The sequence below is a fragment of the Hippichthys cyanospilos genome, chromosome 6 (genome assembly GCF_059441005.1).
Source record: "Hippichthys cyanospilos isolate Australia breed blue-spotted pipefish chromosome 6, RoL_Hcya_1.0, whole genome shotgun sequence".
Taxonomy (NCBI): Eukaryota; Metazoa; Chordata; class Actinopteri; order Syngnathiformes; family Syngnathidae; genus Hippichthys; species Hippichthys cyanospilos.
This window is the reverse complement of record NC_142374.1, coordinates 23,354,363-23,373,407: the sequence shown is the minus strand read 5'-3', so window position 1 is coordinate 23,373,407 and position 19,045 is coordinate 23,354,363. Positions and strand designations below refer to the sequence as shown.

The window sequence follows — 19,045 nt, the reverse complement described above, 5'->3', positions numbered from 1 at the left end:
GTAAAGCTTTCTTCGATTGAGAGTGGAAGAAAATGACCCAAAACTGGTCAAAATTCCGTGCGAGTGTTTATTTGGCTATTGAATTTGATATAAGAACAAAATACTGCTGTGGATCTATTTTTAGAATAAAACTAGCAAGGCATTGATGTCCATATGTTATATGGGAAAGTAATGTTCCCGTTGCTGTCATGCATAGCATGAACATTTGTTGACATCGACTTTTTCCTGACAGTGTATAATCAACGGGTACCCGCCCTCGAGCATTTTTGGGAACGAGGTATTGGATTTACTCTGACTTCTTTCACCCCTCGCGTTAGCTAGATTGGAGGTCATTTAAATCCTGTAGGAATCCTTTGGACGTCCTGATATGGATGTTGTATCTGTCCAATGTCAATTTGTAGGACGGTGATTTCCAAGAAAGCACCCAGAAGGGTTTTTTGTTTGTATTACACCTGGTTTGAAATCCCTCTGGCCACTTCTTCTGCTCCCATCCTTTCCCTGGCTTCATTACCCATCATACCTTGTGTTGGCGCCAGAACAGCTGTCATTCCTCTCCGCCAAAAGATTCCGTCCTGTCTATTCCATCCAACCGGCGTCCTGGAGGACGGGCTCGGTCCAGTCGTGAGCGTGGGCTGTCCGCGTAAGCTCTCCCGGGATCCGAAAGCGCGGCGGCGATATGCTTGAGCGGCTGATGAAATTTTAATCTCGGCCTTGCAGCAGTACGGATAACGCCCGGTCCAACAATACTAATTATGTGCGGGAGCAATCGCGCGACATAAATCTAGCTCGGCTTCAACGTCGGAACTCGTGCCGCCGCACAAATAAGTGGACGCGGACACGTGTTCTCCTTATGGATCCTGTGCCACGGTGTGAAAACGCCTCGTGCTAAAACACGTCGCGTAGCGCTACCCAATTACCCGTGCGAAGGCCTCGCTTTCTGCCAATGAGAACCGTCGCCCGCACACTTGTCGGAATCGCAAAATAGCGTCCGGGATTGCGTCCATCGGCTCAATATGTTCGTCGACACGTCCCCGGCAAGTTCCGTCCGTTTGTGACGGAAGCTGTGGACTATCGCGAGCGATTTTGGACAGGTCTGGTCACATGTCAATCACGGGACGCATGGGAATTATACAGAGGCGTCCTGGATTTATGCGGGTCCCCACATGCGCGGTTGCTACGATACTGATGGTAATGAACGAAGGGGTTTGTGCGGCAGCATAAGAATAAGACAGCGATCTATGTGACCGGCATATTTGATTGTTATAATATTTATGATGTACAAATAGGATATTGACGTTATTAATAGACTGTGTTGCGGTTGTCCCGATGGATTATTTTCCCGTCAAATGAACAGAGTCCTTTGTGAACCTCTATATTGACGGTAGAGTGATTCGGCTAAATTTGTTGTATCATAATGACGCAGTTGCCGTTCCTACTGATCACTTTTGAACAAACCGGGCTGACTTCAATGCGCTTTTTTCGCCAGCAAAAATCGCTACTGTAATTTTAACATTGCTTTATATTGTTAATCAAATGTGGAGATATATATTTATATCACTAACATTTCTCCAGTAAAATTTGGGGTAGACCCCAGCTACCCGACAGGATACGCGGGTTATGCTTTTCACACGGTCTTAGAAAAAACCTTGTTGGAGATCCGAACACGGAACCATTTTTGCTACAAGGCTAATTGTTCGCAGTGTATCTCATCAAACTTCCTTGTTTTCTTCTTTGCATACATTAGAAGCATCGGCCAGGTGGACTCGAAGAGACGGGTGACGTTATAGCTCATTTGCCGCGCCAAGCTTCAGGCGCCGCAAACGCCTTTCGACAGGTGTTTCATTAAATTCGGAACAGAGCGGCCGACAGTGTTTGCTAACATCAGAAGGCCCCCCCGCTGTCAGACAAGACACGCCGGTCAGATTTGACGTCGGCCAACAAAATCCTCCGACATCGTGCCGGTTGTCACCGAAGGAATCTAGAAAAAAGCTTCTTGCCTTAAACTAGTTCCTAGCGTGTTGGTTTTTGTTGAAAGATCGCCCATACCACAACATAGTGAAACAATTGATTTAACCCAGACAGAGTGGGAAAGTACACGAGGCCTCGGGCCAGTCCTGCCACGGGTCGGAGCAGAAAATGGCAACGTTTCACCTTCAACATTCAGTTCTTATACCCTTTTGGGGCATCTAGTCCCACTGTGGAATGCAAGTGTGTGTGTGTGTGTGTGCGTGCGTGCCTGTCTGTGTGTGCGTGTGTGCGTGCGTGGGGGTCTGTTTGCGTGGGGATGGTGTCTTCAAAAGTCTTTGTTCTGCCGGCCATTCTTTGACGCGGGACGAAGTCTGAGCACCATAAAACCCTGACTGATATCTTCTCTTGAAGGCTACACCTAGCCTTTTGCCCATGGTGGAATGTTGGTCGGGGGATGCCATCTGTTCCTTTTGGAGGTGCCGACTTGTCTTTATTTCCCCTGGGCCAGGACCATATCTGCTTTATACTGACATTACGTCGTCTCAATCTTTATTAGAATAACACAGTTCCATGTACACACTATTTTATTGATATATTGAATTTGAAAAATATGAATTTCCTTCATCACTCCGCCGTCGATTTCGAGTCTTCGTAAAAGCGGGAAAAGAAAGATCTCGCCGAGTTCATGACAAGAAAGCTAACGTCAGTCAGCTTGCTCGCTGAATATCTGAGATCACTGTCACCCGCCCCTAAAAAAACGGGTTGACACACTGACTCTCACGCAAGTCTGCTTTCCCCTTAAAAATCAGCAAAAAAACCAAAAACAAGACTTGACTTTAGTTCCACAATCAAAGGGCTTGGTCTCATGCAATCACCACGCTGTATTTATTTAATAAATAAAGTGTGTGTTCCTCTCATTCTCATTCTACTCATCATGTGTGAATCCCCTCTTCCAACCGTGTAATCAGGACACAGCACGGAGCGCTGAATTGCCAACAATTTCCTCCCGCTTCCCTTTGTTTATTGACTGCGCGACCCGGCGAGAGGCCCGAGTAAGATTGGAGTGTTTCGAGAGAGAGAAAAAAAAACTACGACATCCACTCTGGCAACCTCGTCTTCTCTCGAAAGCCACTTTTTTTTTTTTCCTAAAGCGAGCCAACGGGGCGCCCCGAGGCAGATTGATTACGCTGGTGATCACACTCAGAAGATAATGTCCTTCTTTTTAATCGCGCTTTGTGCCACAGCTTGTTACCAGGAAAAAGATCGGGGACAGGAGCTTCATCAATGTCTCCTTGCGAATGCCGCGGAAGTTTGGATCTATAAAAACGTTTTCGCCTCTTCTTGTTCCGTAGTTTGAAACTATAATCGCAAAGTCTTCAGTTCCCGTTTGTTGGTATGTTTGTGTCAGATGTTCAGACTGGTTTGTCCGTCAATTTCTCTGAGGGCTGTAGACCGATCCCGCTTTCTTGAGGACGAGTCAAGTTTGAGTCGCGCAGGTTCAAGGTCAGACTTGAGTCACAAAGGTCCAAATGGAATTTGAGTCACAAGGGTCTGTCACGAAGGTCTGAGTCAAAAAGGTCGGAATCCTCGTCAAGTTGGGGTATCACGGCTCGGTGGTAGAGTGGTCGTCTCCAAGCCAAAAGACCGTGGGTTCGGATCCCACGAGCGCATATGTGAAAGTGAGTCACAAGGGTCTGCCACAAAGGTCTGAGTCAAAAAAGTCTGAATCCTAGTCAAGTTGGGGCCCCATGGCTTGGAGGTAGAGTGGTCGTCTCCAAGCCAAAAGACCGTGGGTTCGATCCCCGACCATCAAGACCGTGTGTTAAGTGTCCTTGAGCAAGACACTGAACTTCCAGTTGCTCCTGAAGCTGCGTCATCAGTAGGTAAATGACTAGTTAGTGTAAAGCGCTTTGAGTACCTAAGGTAGAAAAGCGCATATGTGAAAGTGAGTCACAAGGGTCTGTCACAAAGGTCTCAGTCAAAAAGGTCTAATCCGAGTCAAGTTTGGGCGTCATGCCTTGGCGGTAGAGTGGTCATCTCCCAGCCAAGAGGCCGTGGGTTCGATTCCCGACCATCAAGACCAGGGGTGGGCAATTCCAGGCCTCGGGGGCCGATGTCCTGCATGTTTTCCCGTTTTCTCTATCCAACACACCTGATTCAAATGATTAGGATTATTCTCAAGCTCCAGCAGAGCTTGTTGATGAGCTAATGGTTTAAATCAGGTGTGTTAGGGAGAGAAAACTGGAAAACATGCAGGACACCGGCCCTCGAGGGCTGGAGTTGCCCACCCCTGATCAAGACCATGTCTAAGTGTCTTTGAGCAAGACACTGAACCCCCAGTTGCTCCTGATGATCAGTAGCTAAATGACTAGTTAGCGCTTTGAGTACTTAAGGTAGAAAAGTGAAAGTCCATTTAACCCAAAAGTTGTTGTGTACTGAAAAAATGAATAGCATTGTTTGTCATAACACTTTGTTATTATTATTAATCCTGAACATCAGTCTTCTGCTGCATAATTTTGTGCCGATAAAACTTTTTCAAAAACACTCAAAATAAGGTGTTTGTGGATATGAATAGCAATTACTCTTGTTTGCTAGCTAGCTAGCTAGCTAGCAATGTAGTGTTGGGGCAGAGGAGGGTGGAGTAAGTTGTCTGTTTTGTTCGCCATTGCATCAGGAAACGTGTAAATAGTGCTTATCCACTTTTAATTGCCTCATCTGCCATCTTGAGCAAAGAGCAATAAAAGGGGATCATTGGTTGTATTTCAAGTCTCCCGAGCGTCCCCGGACCACGGTGGCGCGCCTCATCGCCATCTGCCACCTGTGTCGGCTCGCGCTCGGGGATTTGTCAAAATAGTCGGATTAACAAGGAACCTTTGCATCGCTTAATGCCTGGCTCATTATTTTAAGAAGTGGTCCGGCACCAGCGGTCTTCACGATGCTAATACGAACGTCTCCGGCCACTACCCCCATCCAAGATGGCGGAGTTATAGTTAAGTGCAAAAATTAAAATCCCTCCAAACGTATATACCCGCTCGTATCGTTAACCTCGAGCGAGCTTATTAACTTGGCACTCCCGCACGAGTCGATATATGCCACAAGATTTCCCAATACGGCCGTTCTCTTTCATTGAGCAATAAGCTGTTTGGGACAACGACAAAGCGGAAAATTGGTGGTCATGAATAATTTTGCATGTACATTTTTTTTTTTTGGGTGGCGGAAAGAGTTTTTTTAAGCCCTTGTAGGCAAGGATCACATTTTCTAATTGCCAAGTAGATTCCGTGTAACGGCGATGACTCGTCACCTACGTCAAAAACTACGTTGTTCTTAAATCAAGTTCAGTTGCCGATTATGCTAATTAATGACGCTTACTAAAAAATTTATTACGCTCACAATGTATCATTAGCTGCCTGTTGCCAACAATTTACGGTGATTCCGACGCTAAAGCGCTAGCAGGGGCGAGCAGCACTAGATGCTAGCGTTTTAGCGGCTAGCAGAACTCAAATGCCCCACATAGGCTGCCGAGAGCCATCGGATGATTTGCCGGTAACCTTAGGTCACAATCTCATTTTGTTTATTTTTTCTAGGCATTTTTGAACAGAAAAACACCCTGAAAACAAACTTTTACATTCCTACTCGTGCGCCACATAGCCGTTAGCAAAAGCAGTCAGATTACTTTTCAATGGCAATTTAATCGGCGTCAATGACTGAAATTACAAAGTTGCTGTTCATACTGATCACTTTTGAAGAAAACAGGCTGACTTTGTGCTCGTTGTGTAGTTTTTACATCACTTTGTTCATTAAAAAATGAATTAAATATTAAATATATTTCTAAAATCTAACAGTTCTAGAGAAATATACTTTTGAATTGGATTTAATTAAAAAACTGTAACAAGCAGGAAATTATAGTTGGATTATGTGTTGATTATTCATGTCTTCATTCAAAAAAAAAATGTTTTTATTTTAATCCGAATATCAACTTCTTCCATTAAAAATGTCAGTAGGATATCTAAAATATTTGATTGCTGCATCTCTTAAAATTTGATTCAACGTAGTGACAAAATTATAGTGCCACCTACTGTCAGGGAGGTCTTTTTTTTTGTCTTGAATATCTGTCTTTCCAAAAGCGTATCCAACACTTTAAATGAGAATTATATCAAGCCGTTACAGAAACCCGGTATCGGTACTTACCGATCTACAAATATTAGCGCCAAATAACATATTTTTATTCATCTGTCTTTGCTTCCTCGGGACAGACACCAATTTCGAATTCCATTTGACGGCGGAAGACTTTCTGTATTCTTGTTTTAATTAAATCCACGACGTGAGATGTTTTCAAAAGGTAAAATATTGACTCCGCTAAACGCTGACCGAGCATTTGTAGAGAGATGACCAGTCAGTCCAAGCGCGTGCCGTTTACAATCTGTTCATAACCACGGCCGTACCGCCGAGAAGATTTAGCGCGCGGAATAAACGGTCTCCTTTTACAACGGCCGTCCTCGCAGCAAGCGATTGGATAGTAAAAGCGGCGTAGGAAGGCGGCCGGGTAGAAGAAAGGTGATACACGTCGAGGGCGCCGCTCGCTCCGTGCGCAAGATTGGTGCTCTGGGAAGAAAATTGGCAGAATTCATCAAATCTTCTGCCGGTTGAAAACGACGGCAGCGGCCTTGTGCAGAGCCTTTAAATGTGAAAATAACCCCAGCCGCCCTGTGGGAGTGTGTTTTATGTGCTTGGAGGGCTTGGAGTGGGGCCCGTATATTGGTTTGTGTAGAGATGTCGGCGGGTATGTCAGCTTTCCCTAGTGGCGCTCTCGGTTTCATGTCACCGGAGCGTTTCTCTGACAGTAACGCTGAGTGTGTAAGAGTGATTTATGCAGTCATAAGAGCCAGCGGCCCGTGCTTCATCCTGACACCTATTATTAAAATGAGACATTTGAGTGCGAAGAGGAAACAAAGCGGGGAGACTAGGAAAAGGCGGGAGTCGTTTCAGACCGTACGTTGTTGGCCTTGTATCATCATCTGGAGTGTTTTTTGGACTTTTCATTGATTCCACTTGATTTTTAATCAGAAAAACGGAATATGTTGACATAGTTAAGGATGTGGATTGAACTATTTTGGCTGCAACCAACCAGGGAGAAGAAGAACAGCGTGATGTCCTGGGGCCTACACGAGCGTGAGGTTCAGATCATTCAAAGAGATTCTGCCACCCTACTGTCGTTGTGGTCAAGACCATAGCACCCAAGACCAAGACATCAAGACTCAGAGTAGTAAGATTGAGACAAGGACTAGGATCGAGACTTTAGCAGGTCGAGACTGAAACACAAGACTTTTGGGGGTCAAGACAAGATTAAGACACTTGGAGATCGGGACCAAAGCCAAAACCTTTGGAGGTAAAGAACGAGATGAGACCATGACTTTTGCGGATAGAGACTTTTGAAGGTTGAGAATGCGACAAGACTGTAACATTTGGAGGTCGATACCGAGCCAAAACCAAGATGTTCGGTGGTCCAGACCTAGACAAAACCAAATCTTTAGGAGCTGGAGACCAAGACTTTTGGAGGTAGAGGTGAGCGTAGGGATGAGACCTAGACTTTTGGAGGTGGAGACCCAGACGAGGCTAAGGTTTTTGGAGGTTGATACAGGGGCTAAGACGAAGACAAGATAGAGACTTTTGAAGATCAAGACTGAGGACAGACCGAGACTTTTGGAGATCGAGAATGTAACGAGGTCTAGACCGAGACACGACCAAGACTTTTGGGTGGGTGCGACCAAGGATAGACAAAAACCTTTGGAGGTCGAGACAAGATACAAGTTCAAGACAGGGACAAGACCAAGACTTTCGAAGTTTGAGAATGAAACAAGGTCGAGACTGAGACAAGACCAAGACTTTTGGATGTTGAAATAAACAAGACCAAGATTTTTGGAGGTCAAGACAAAGAGGAGAGAAAAACCTTTGGCGTTCAAGAGAAGTTCAAGACCTTTGTACGTTGAGGCAGAGACTTTTGAAGATCAAGATAAGATACGAGACTTTTGGAGATCGAGATGGAGACATGAGAGAGACTTTTGGAGATCGAGATCAAGACACGACGAGACTTTTGGAGATCGAGACCAAAACAAGACCAAGGCTATTAGAAACTGAGACCTAAACAAGGCCAAGATGTTTGGAGGTTGAAATGACGCATCGTTTGTTTGTGGTTTAGGTTCAGTTTTGGGTGAGAAATGTGTTCCACCCTAAACTATTTTCCAACCAACGACTCTATTTTGTTTTTGAATCCAACTTGAGTTCAAGGGCGGAATGGGAAAACAGGTTGTTTTTTTTCCTTTTTTTTTGACGAGGCAGACTTCACGTGCGAGCAGGCGGGAGCGCAGCGCCGCTTTTCTGCTCCGCTCCGTTGTCGCTCACGCTCGGCTGGGAAAAACAACAACAAGAGACGATAGCGAAACGGGAAGAGTTATTTTTGCCTGGCCGACTCCCGAACGTATTAGCCTTGTTTATTCTCCGCGTAGACGGCGCTACGTGAGTGGCGGCGGTACCGCGTCGGAGGCCGCCGAATACTCCAAAAAGCTTTCCCGGGAGCTTCGCCGTCCCGACGTCTCCCTCCCGCCGCTTTTGTGCTACTTTATCTCCATCCTCTCATTGGCTCTTATCTGTCGGCTGCCATTTCCCAAATGAAAAGCCCGCAAATATTGAAACAAACGAAGCGTTGGCCAAACAAAAACATCTGCGACCTCGGAGGGGCTTTCGCTAAGCCCGAAAGAATGGCGCCGCCCGTTGTGTGACGGGCTCTGCTAGCGCAGTCATTACCGCGCGTTTCTCGAAGAATAACTCCTGTAATTTATCGAATGAAAGCGTGTCGGAATGAGTCAAAAGAAAAACGGCTTTGGAAAAGGGCCAGTGCATTATCCATTCATTGCTTTTGTTGCTGGAGTCACTCAATTGATTTTTAGGGCCGATGGTTCTCCGGCGCTTCTACGAGATGAAAGTTTTGATTTGAAACATTTATGAAGAGTTGGATAGCGGTTTATAGGACGAGAAGATATCGAGTGAAGATCGCTGCTGCGCTTTCAGCCGTTTTCTCGAATAGTCAAATATTGATTGAACTTTCTAATCGAGCAAGCTTGAGAAAAATCGGCATAGAACAAACGCATGTATGGATCAGGAGTGTGCCTCTCGCAAAGGACTTTTTTACGTATTTTTGGGATGTGAAACAATTTGTGGAATAAATGTTATCAATATTTTTTGATTATGTGTACATTATTTGGATTATCTATCTATCTATCTATCTATCTATCTATCTATCTATCTATCTATCTATCTATCTATACCGATATATATGTATAAATGATATATATATGTAATACATATGTAATCATTTGTGTGTGTGTGTGTGTGTGTGTGTGTGTGTGTGCATATGTGTATGTATGTGTACGTACGTATAGATGTATATATGTATGTTTATAATGTATAGAGTATATGTTGGGTATTTATGTGTACATATGTATATATGAATAGTACATATGAAATAATGTAGTTTTGTAAAAGTTGTATTTAACAGGAAAAAATATCTACAAAAGGGCATTAAAAAAAACCTAAAAAATCGAATACAATCAACATTTTTGTCTTAGAAATGAGTTTTTTGGGGGGAAAGGTAGGGTGTAATTTCAAGCTTCATAGAAATTGTTGAAAAATTCATGAACTGCAGAAATATGTACAGTGAATTAGTCAAAAAAAAAAAATAGGTGCTTGATAGCACTTTGCTGTATCTCATTTCGATCTTCCTTAGGATGGGTCTTTAATTTCCCTCCTCTTCCTCCTAAAAAGAGGAAGATCTGGCGTGTAACGGCCGCTTGTAAGCGGCGCACTCCCGAGGCCGCGCGGGTGACCTACATGTTCCGCTCCCTCCATCTGCTTGCATTCACTTAGCACCCGGCAGGCCGCCACTCACGCAGCAGGTGCCGGAATGCGGATGCGTCGCCAGTAAAGAGGCCGAGAGGCGAGGCCAAGGTCACTCGCGCCGGTTGGCTAAAACCGAGGCCGGGATTCTCGTTCCGCTCCGGTTTGGTCGTGAGCGACGGTGACCTGGCTTCATTTGTTCCGCTCGCGTCGAAACCCAAAACAATTCATCGGTATTCCGAGCCGTCGAGTCATTTGTGCGGTTAATTCGGAAGCGTTAAAAGCTAATGTCTTGTGCCGCCGCGCGCAAGTGCTCCATCCATCACCTCTATCAGCCAACCTTGGCAAGCTGAAACCGGTCGGGGCGGGGCGGGGCGGGGCGCTGTCCGGCGCGGCTCTTCGTGACATCTTGAGAGATGAACTGGAGCCATTTTACGGCCTCTGTCACTAGATTCTGCCCCCAGTCTCTGATGAGGAGTTATTCTTGGACTCTGGAACCAAATCTGTTACATCCAGCGAGTTCTAGTCTGCTCGTCCCTGTTCACTGCCAATGACGATTATAGACGTCAAAGATCTATTTTTACTACGCTGCTAATTAATAAGTAAAATAATTCGCCTCCTCTGACCGCAACCGCAAGATGATCAAGTTAGACCGTCGTCGGTAACCATGCTTCCGGAAGGAGCTTCAAAAGCGGGTCATGGATTACTCGTTTGTTTTTGGCGCTTTCCCTAAAATGGAGTAGATTGACAGGCAGCGCGTTCTCCCTCGTAGGTCAATAAGTCAAATAAACAAAACAAAACAGAGAGTGTCCCATCCTTATTAGTTACTGCTTGGGTGCTGAGTAGTATTACCCCCCCGGGGCAAAAATTCGGGCACTCCTGTATTAATTTTTGGACACCAACAAAATGAAATTTGCCAATGCTAAACAGTTTGAATCATAATTAGCATTAGCATGCTAGCGATTACCATTGGAGGCCAACAAAAGCGAACAATCGTTTAGATTACATTTACATAATATCATAAGGACGTTATAGGTGTAATAATAAGAGTGGAGCTGCCCGTTTCCTACTACGAGGTCAATAACTTCCTGTTCTTCTTCTCGAGTAGGCTGAGCACGTTTTTTGCCTTGACTACACTCTACAGCTTAAAATTTGAACATCTAAAATCAACTATATATAGTTTGTGGTGACAGGTTTCTGTTTAGTACTTTTTGGGAAGTTATTTCCGTTATTTTGGGAAGAATAGGAATATTGTCTTTTAAAAAAACTTAAGCACTATTTCAATCAGCCAACAGGATGAATCAGAGAACGCTTGTCCACGTGGTGGAGGTGGCGTGATATTGTCCAAAAGTACACAACGAGGGATTTCCTCTACTAAGATAAAGTTACTCTCCGAAATTTGCCTTGGCGTAGCTTCCGCTTGTCAATTTTTCGGGGGGGTTGGGGGGGGAAAAATCCGCCCCGGGCTCCAGCTGCCGAATATTCTCGCGCAAACAGCCGGCAGATGCGTCTTGGCCTCGCAGCTCCATTTTCAGCCGCCTGATCTTCGGCTGGCTCGCCAGCGCTGCCAAATGACTTCTCATGAATAATTGTTTGGTTCCGGACCCGTTGGATAAGTTGACTCCACATGTGGAATACTTCAAGCCATTAAGCATCTGCACTCCATCACCGCAACAGCTGCTTTATTGCCCGCATGAGCTTATGAATGGAGAAAGGGGATGAGACACTGAATATGCATATAGCACATACATAGACATCTATATATGGTGGGAACCAATAGCTGGGTTTTATTGTCTTTGTAGGAACCTGTTATAGTTATGGGGACTATTTCGGTGGACCCCACAAGTTCAGACGTTTTTTTTTTTTTAGGATCAAAATGTGACTTTAGAGTATTGGTCCAATTTGGTTTTTGCTACATGGTGGGAACCAATTTCTGGGTTTTACTGTCTTTGTAGGAACCGCTTATACTTACGGGGACCATTTTGGTCAATGCCACAAGTTCAGACTTTATTTTTTGAGGGTCAAAATGTGACTTTAGAATATTGGTTCAATTTGGTTTTTGCTACATGGTGGGAACCAATTTCTGGGTTTTACTGTCTTTGTAGGAACCGCTTATACTTACGGGGACCATTTTGGTCAACTCCACAAGTTCAGACTTTATTTTTTGAGGGTCAAAATGTGACTTTAGAATATTGGTCCAATTTGGTTTTTGCTACATGGTGGGAACCAATTTCTGGGTTTTACTGTCTTTGTAGTAACCGCATATACTTACGGGGACCATTTTGGTCAACGCCACAAGTTCAGACTTTTTTTTTTGAGGGTCAAAATGTGACTTTAGAGTATTGGTTCAATTTGGTTTTTGCTATACTGTTTGGAACAAATTCTGGGTTTTGCTGTCTTTGTAGGAACCTCTTGTCCTGATAGGGACTATTTTCGTGGACTACACAAATTCAGACTTTTTTGGGGGTAGGGTCAAAATGAGCTTAGAGAGTCTAGATTTGAAATGGATTTTGGTTGAGGTAAGGGTTAGGCAATCTGGTTAGGGGCTAGGAAATGCATTATGTCAATAAAATGTCCCAAAACAAAAAAACAAAAAAAGTCCAAATGTGTCAAACTCCAGTCCTCAAGGGCCGGTATGTTTTCTGACTTTCTCCCCCAATAAACCTGATTTAAGTGATTAGCACATTAGCCACCTCTACAGGAGCTTGAAAATGATCCTAATAATTTGAATCAGGTGTGTCTGAAAAAGAGGGTTCAACAACATTCAGGATACCGGCCGTCGAGGACTGAGTTTTGACCCCGTGCTTTCAGATGAGGGTCAAGACTTGCTTTTAGAGTATAGGTTTGAATTTGATTTTGGTTGAGGACGGCGTGAGGCAGTGCGTCTCAAATAGGGGTGGGACCATTGGGGGGGGGGGGGGGGGGGGTGTTGACCCATGGGATAAGGCTTTGTTTTTGCAATGTGAAGTTCATTGCAATAAAATATTTTTTCCCAGGCACTTTGATGCACTTGATTTTTTTTTTTTGTGTCTCAGACTAAGCTGTAACCCATACACACGCTGTAAAAAATAGCCATGCGTTTTTTTTTCAACGCGATGTCCCCACTGTAATAGAAAAACAACACTTATACGTGTGTGTTAGCTCAGTTGACTTCCACCGTCAGACTACCGGATGCGGTACTTAATGCCACTTATTATTCATGTGTTGATTGAGGATTATTGTTCCATCTGGCTCGCAAGGGTACAGAGGATTTAAAAAAAAAAAAATGTAGAAGAAGCAGCACCTGATGTCGGGGTTTAGGGATGCGGGGCTGGAGAGGAGCCCAAAGCGCGGGGGATGGGAGGGGCTGCCGGGCGATGGGATCATTTTTCTCCGGGACTGTCATACACCATCGGCTGCCTCATTTGTCTGCTCCTTTGTTGCCTGGCTCCCCCACAAAATTCCAGGATTCGGCCAAGCAGCAAGGAATCGGGTTTGGGAGGGGAGGGGGCATAATGGTGTCAGCTAATTGTGATTTTGCCCGATTCGACTTAAAAGGTGGCATATCGCATTCTTCGTAAACGCTGAGTGGCTGAAAAGTAGCGCTAATGAAAGCCGCCGCTATGTTGTTGCTCCACATTTTGCTGGAGCGGCTGACCCACTTTATCTGCTGCTCAGGTGATTAATGCAGCATCACTACAAATAAAGGTCAGGGCCGGAGCACCGGAGTCCAGGGACTTGCATATGATTTGTCTTCTCACTGCCAGGTAATTATTCTGCCGAGCAGGTTTTGTTTTTTGCAGGAGTCTCATTAGCTTGTTTTCAAAACGCTGCAGTCGCCAAAATGCTGGACTCTTCACTATGAAGTCATAAAAAAAAGGTTGTTATTGGGAAAATAGCTTTCGCTAACTTGAGTAACGTTATGATAGTGTAGGTTAAATGTTGTCATAAACCAGGGATGTCCAAAGTTTTTTTTAACTATCACCTAAATCAATCGAGTAATGGTTTATTGTTTATATATTATATTTTGGAGGCGTCAGATGCTTCTCAATTATATTTAGCCAAGCCCCCCCAGGAAAGAGAAAACTTTTCGCACCCCAATCTATAAAAATTGTATAAGTATACCTAAACCTGTATCCTTTTAAACCTTAACCAAAGGGGAAAAAAAACTAAATAAATCATCTTTCAACAACTGTTAATTATTTTTTACAGCGTGTATACGAGTTATTGCTTAGTCTAAAACAGAAAAAAAAGAACAAGTGCACCCCCCAAGCATCACCCCCCCTATTTGAGAAGCACTGCTATTGTGTCAACCGAGAACATTTGGTAAACAAAACACGAGGAAGGAATACAAGACACTCTTTACTCACGAGGAGAGCGGAGCATGGTGCATAGTCACAGATCGCCTACCGTCTTATATTTCTTAGGGTTGGCCCTAGTGACAAAGCCATTTGCCGCCCTGAAGGGCCAGATATTATACAGAAAGATTTATGTATACGATCCAGAAATCGTCATTTTTGAAGGGAACGTTCAATATCATTCTGATTTTTGTGTTTGTGGAATACGACTACAGTCTTTTCTAAGGTGTGCCGGAGCCTGTGATACGAACATTTTATATGGACTTTTATAAGAACCTGCAAGCAAACCTAATTAAAATACATAAAGCGTGATTATGCATCTCTACGGTGTACCCAAATGATGGACTCCGCTTTCACATCTTTGAGGTGCTCCACGCGGCGCCTCTTCCAGAGGAATTACCGCAGCTAAATGAAGCGATGATTTTCTTTACCCGTGCCAGCTGTAGCGCAAAAAGTCTTCAGCCTGCCGGAAAATTCTGCTCCTTTCATGGAGATATGAGGGATTTAAGGAAGAGCCGTTGAAGAGCGTGAAGCTTTCAGTGTCTCGGATCGTATTGTCGTATCAAACCGTTATATATCTATATTTTTTTTTTAAACAACAATTGATTTTTTAAAAATTTTCTTTCCCCCTTCAGGTTAACGGCAGAGAGCTGTCCAAGTCCAGCCATGAAGAGACGTTGGAGAGCTTCCTCCCCACCAAGGACCCGGTTGTGGTCCAAGTCATCCGTCGGACTCCCAGCGGCAGACCCCACGGCCCGCCTCAGGAAATCCGCGTGGTGGATGTGTGCACTCAGACCGACATCACCTTCGAACACATCGTGGCGCTGGCCAAGTTGCGGCCCACCACGCCTCCCGTGCCGGACGTCTGTCCCTTCCTGCTCAGCGACAGGTGGGTCCAAGCTTGTTAGGACGTTTTCGACTGCCTGCTACATTCGGACTCGCTCGTGTGAGTACAGTGGACCCTGGGGTTACAGTGTCCCTGGTCGCGTTTTTTCATGTTGCGATGTGGAATACTGAGTTTTTTCGGCCCTTTTTTGAGGCATTTTCCCCGCTTTGTGACAAAAACAACTGTCATGACCCCAGGGGGTTGGCTGTATTTGTGTTTTGTCTCCATCTTCAGGCGTTTTTAGGTAATTGCACTTATATTCTGTTGCCGTCACATGACGGAGATCCTGGTCTGCTGTTGGTCGGCCTCACTCGTTTCAAAATGGCGGAACGGTAAAGCTTTGTTCTATCGCGAGTGGTTACAAAAGTGTATAGTGCATTTTACTGCTTAATTCAAAGTTGAATGGGTAAAACATGGGTGCCAAGGTTGCTAGAGATGTTAGAGAGAAATAAGAAGATGATTTATATGGAAACAAAGCTGGAGATAATCAAGAAATACCAACCTAGCCTAGCCTAGGCTAGCCTTACTAGGGAATATGGCCATAACAAGCGCCACTCAAAGGTAAATAAATCCTTTATTATGTTTTCTGATTGTATACATGTCTATTATATATACGTAGCACTTACTATACTATTTTGATACCAATTTTGAATATGTATGTACAATTTTGATGTTTTTACCTGGGGTTCTAAACGCATTAGCTATTTAACATAGCTTCGGTTTTCCCGCCATACCGTGAATCGGCCTTACGAGCCCAAACCCGCGGAACGGATTCATCTCGTAACACGGGGGCCCACTGCACTCGGTTAAGCACAACTTTAGTCAGCGTTAATCATCATCAAAATGAACGAAAGAAAATATTTACACATAAATCAAGACGAGCATCAACAAGAGGTTTTTCCTCGAAAAACAACAAAAGAAAAAGGAGTCGTCACTTCCCTTGGTGTCACTTTGATTTTGTGCGCCGCACATCACAAGGCAACAAACCGGAAAAGTTTAGTGTCTTTTAAAAAGTAGGTTACATCTCCCGGGAATGGAACAATAGGCACTTTTAAAAAACAAAAAAAAAACTTGTAATATTTTATTTTGCACACACGTGAAATTATTGAGATGTGAATATATTGCCCCCCCCCTCCCCCGTAGGACCTTGTTGGCAATAATCGCAAGAAGGCCCGTTTAGGCTCATCGAAGGTTTACAAGGTGATTAAAGCAAATTGGCTCATAAAAAATATAAATAAATAAATTAAAAAAAGGCGAGCAACTCTCAGCTCGCATGTAATCAATGCGCCCCATAAAAGCCCCGTTTTCTTCCTCTTCATCTCCGCCATCAGGTGCGCAATTCAATACGGCGGCCATTTGATAGCGATGACAAATGTTGTGTCACGCGTGATTACGTTCCTTGCAGCCGCCGCCAGTGCTAGTTATGTTTGGAATGTGACAAATTTTACAGTTGGACAATAAGACCGGGACGTCGTAGTCAAGTAACAGGAAAAAAAAAGAATTTTAAACTTCTCTTCAACCAAAAAAAAAATACAATTGATAGCATTAATACTGTAAATATACAGTCTGGTCCAATTTATGTACCAAAAATGATTACTCCTGAAATGTGACGTCATTTATGAATGTTTTTTTTTAACCTTCATCATTCGAATTAGCTAATAATTTTTCTACCCCTTTGAACAATAAAAGTCCAAAAAATGGACACATAGCGCCAGCAAATTAGTTTTAGAAGAATGTTCTATTGTTTTTTTGTTGTTGTTGTTTTTTGTAGTAAGTTTGTCGTTCACGGGGACTGGAAAACCCTTGCGATAAGTGAATTCCGCATAGAAGAAATTCCCCCATGACGGAAATTGTGCGTACATAAATAATGTCTCAAATCTGTTTGATAAAACTTTGCCTATCTTTCTTTCCCTTGCCCAGTGATTTCCTAACCGAAGTACAGACATTGAGCAGCCACAAACGTAGTTTTTTTTTGGGTAAAAACTTGATTTACCATTACAACATACAACACACAGTGCATCACAGCATGGTGAGCAGCTGCTAACTCTTCCTGCAGTCCCAACAACTACCCGTCCCAGCCGCGCCCATTCCCCGCAGTTTCTATTCAAGGGTTAGGCTCAGCCTGTGTCATTCCGTCATGCATCCGCTCACACAGTACGCCCCTCCCCCACTCGTGTACCTCCGCGCAGCTCTCTCATTCGCAGGCACAAGCCAGTAAGAATTGCGAAGACTTATCGTCTAAATGCCTTAATATAAAGACTCTGACGTGGTTCCGTTTCAAGCAAAAGTGTCTTCCTTTGTGGCAGAACAAGATTGAGTATTAACAGGCTGTTTCAGACTCCATATTAGGACTACCGCAAAATTGCAGAGGTTGTCATTTTGTTTAGTTTTACTTCGACTCGTCAATTTCATTATGGTGAATATCTTTGGAGACACTTTTACGCAAATATTAATTCCGTTTAAAGCTGAAGTACGTAACCTGCCGTGTTTTTTGGTCTATGGGCGATACTTAAAATCTTTTTCTCAAAAATCATTTCTGTATGGAGGTGGAGTTGAAGTTGAATGGAGGTTTACTCGTTACGACTGGTTTCCTTCTTTTAATCTGAAGTTAAAGCGCCTTACAACCCGCGTCTGGAAAAAAGACGGTATTTTTAGTTAATCTTAAAATTCTATTCCAAAATGCTGTATTTTATTTTTATGTTTTGTCTTTTCTTGATTAAGGTCAAATGGTGACACCCCCTACTGGCACGTACAAAAAAATGACGTGAAATGATGGCGAAATTTATGGAAAGTCCATTAAATATTTTCGGTCCCTTCTCCTGTCAATCAAATGAGGCCCGATTGTCTGCGTGCACGTCCTCTACTCGAGTGTGCTTAAGGATTTTGTGCGGTCCTGATGTTGCCTCTCCGTAATTGATGGCGCGATAATAGGCCGGCGCCGCACAATGCGTGCGAGGGGGCGGGGTCTCTTGTCATTCAAGAGCGACCGGCAAATGACAAGAATGATTCGTTATTAGCCGCCGCTTTACTTTTAGCGCACACAAACAAGCCGCAGAAAGCCCGCCGCGTCTTTAATGGCCGCCCGGAACAAAAGCGAAGGAAATCCTGTCACTCGGCGCCGTCCGAGGCCTTTTGTAGGGAAATGATGCAACTTACTTGGCCTCTTTGTGTCTGCCCGTCTCCCCCTGACAGCTGTCCCTCCCTGCACACCATGGAGCAGGATTACTACCAAGGCACGGACTACCTCTCGTCGCTTCCGGTTGACGGGGACAGGACGGAAGACTTGGAATATGAGGTAAGCATTTTTTGGGGAATTACAGTACAGAACATATATATATATATATATATATATATATATATATATATATATATATATATATATATATATATATATATATATATATATATATATATATATATATCTGTTCAAGGTGTCAATTTATGCCCAGCCACTACTGTAGCTTCTATTCTGTATGCCTTATAGTGCAATGCGCCTTATATATATATATATATATATATATATATATATATATATATATATATATATAATATATATCTGTTCAAGGTGTCAATTTATGGAACAACTATGAAATAAACCTGAAAAGATGTGAATCAAGGGTTCAAAAAGAGTTTTAAAAATGCGGTATAAAAAAATACAGTATAAATATAACCTTAAAAGGTAAAAAAAAAAATTTCAATAAGATTTGGTATAAAAGTTTGTCACGTGTGTAACTCTGATATATGTAAATTGTATATTCACATAGACGGCACGGAAATATGATTGTACATAAATTATTCATGTGCAATGTGTGTTTTATGTCAGTCAGTTTGTAAAAAATAAATAAAGAAATAAAAATCCATTCACCATTTTCCTGCATAAATATCTGTTTTGATGTTACAGCTTATATCCCAGTGTGTGTATATATACACACATATATATATATATATATATATATATATATAT

The 19,045-nt window shown here is 43.4% G+C and overlaps 1 protein-coding gene across 2 annotated transcripts in view; it reads left to right on the top strand.

The window, feature by feature from the left end:
* The window catches only part of LOC148422874 (PDZ domain-containing RING finger protein 4), a 115,238-nt gene that overhangs the window by 81,071 nt on the left and 15,122 nt on the right, over positions 1 to 19,045 (top strand). For both annotated transcript variants that reach the window (XM_088418332.1, XM_088418333.1), the window contains exons 2-3: positions 14,831 to 15,084; positions 18,274 to 18,376. In XM_088418332.1, coding sequence (XP_088274458.1) covers positions 14,831 to 15,084; positions 18,274 to 18,376 — 357 coding nt within the window. The remainder of the gene's footprint in view (positions 1 to 14,830; positions 15,085 to 18,273; positions 18,377 to 19,045) is intronic.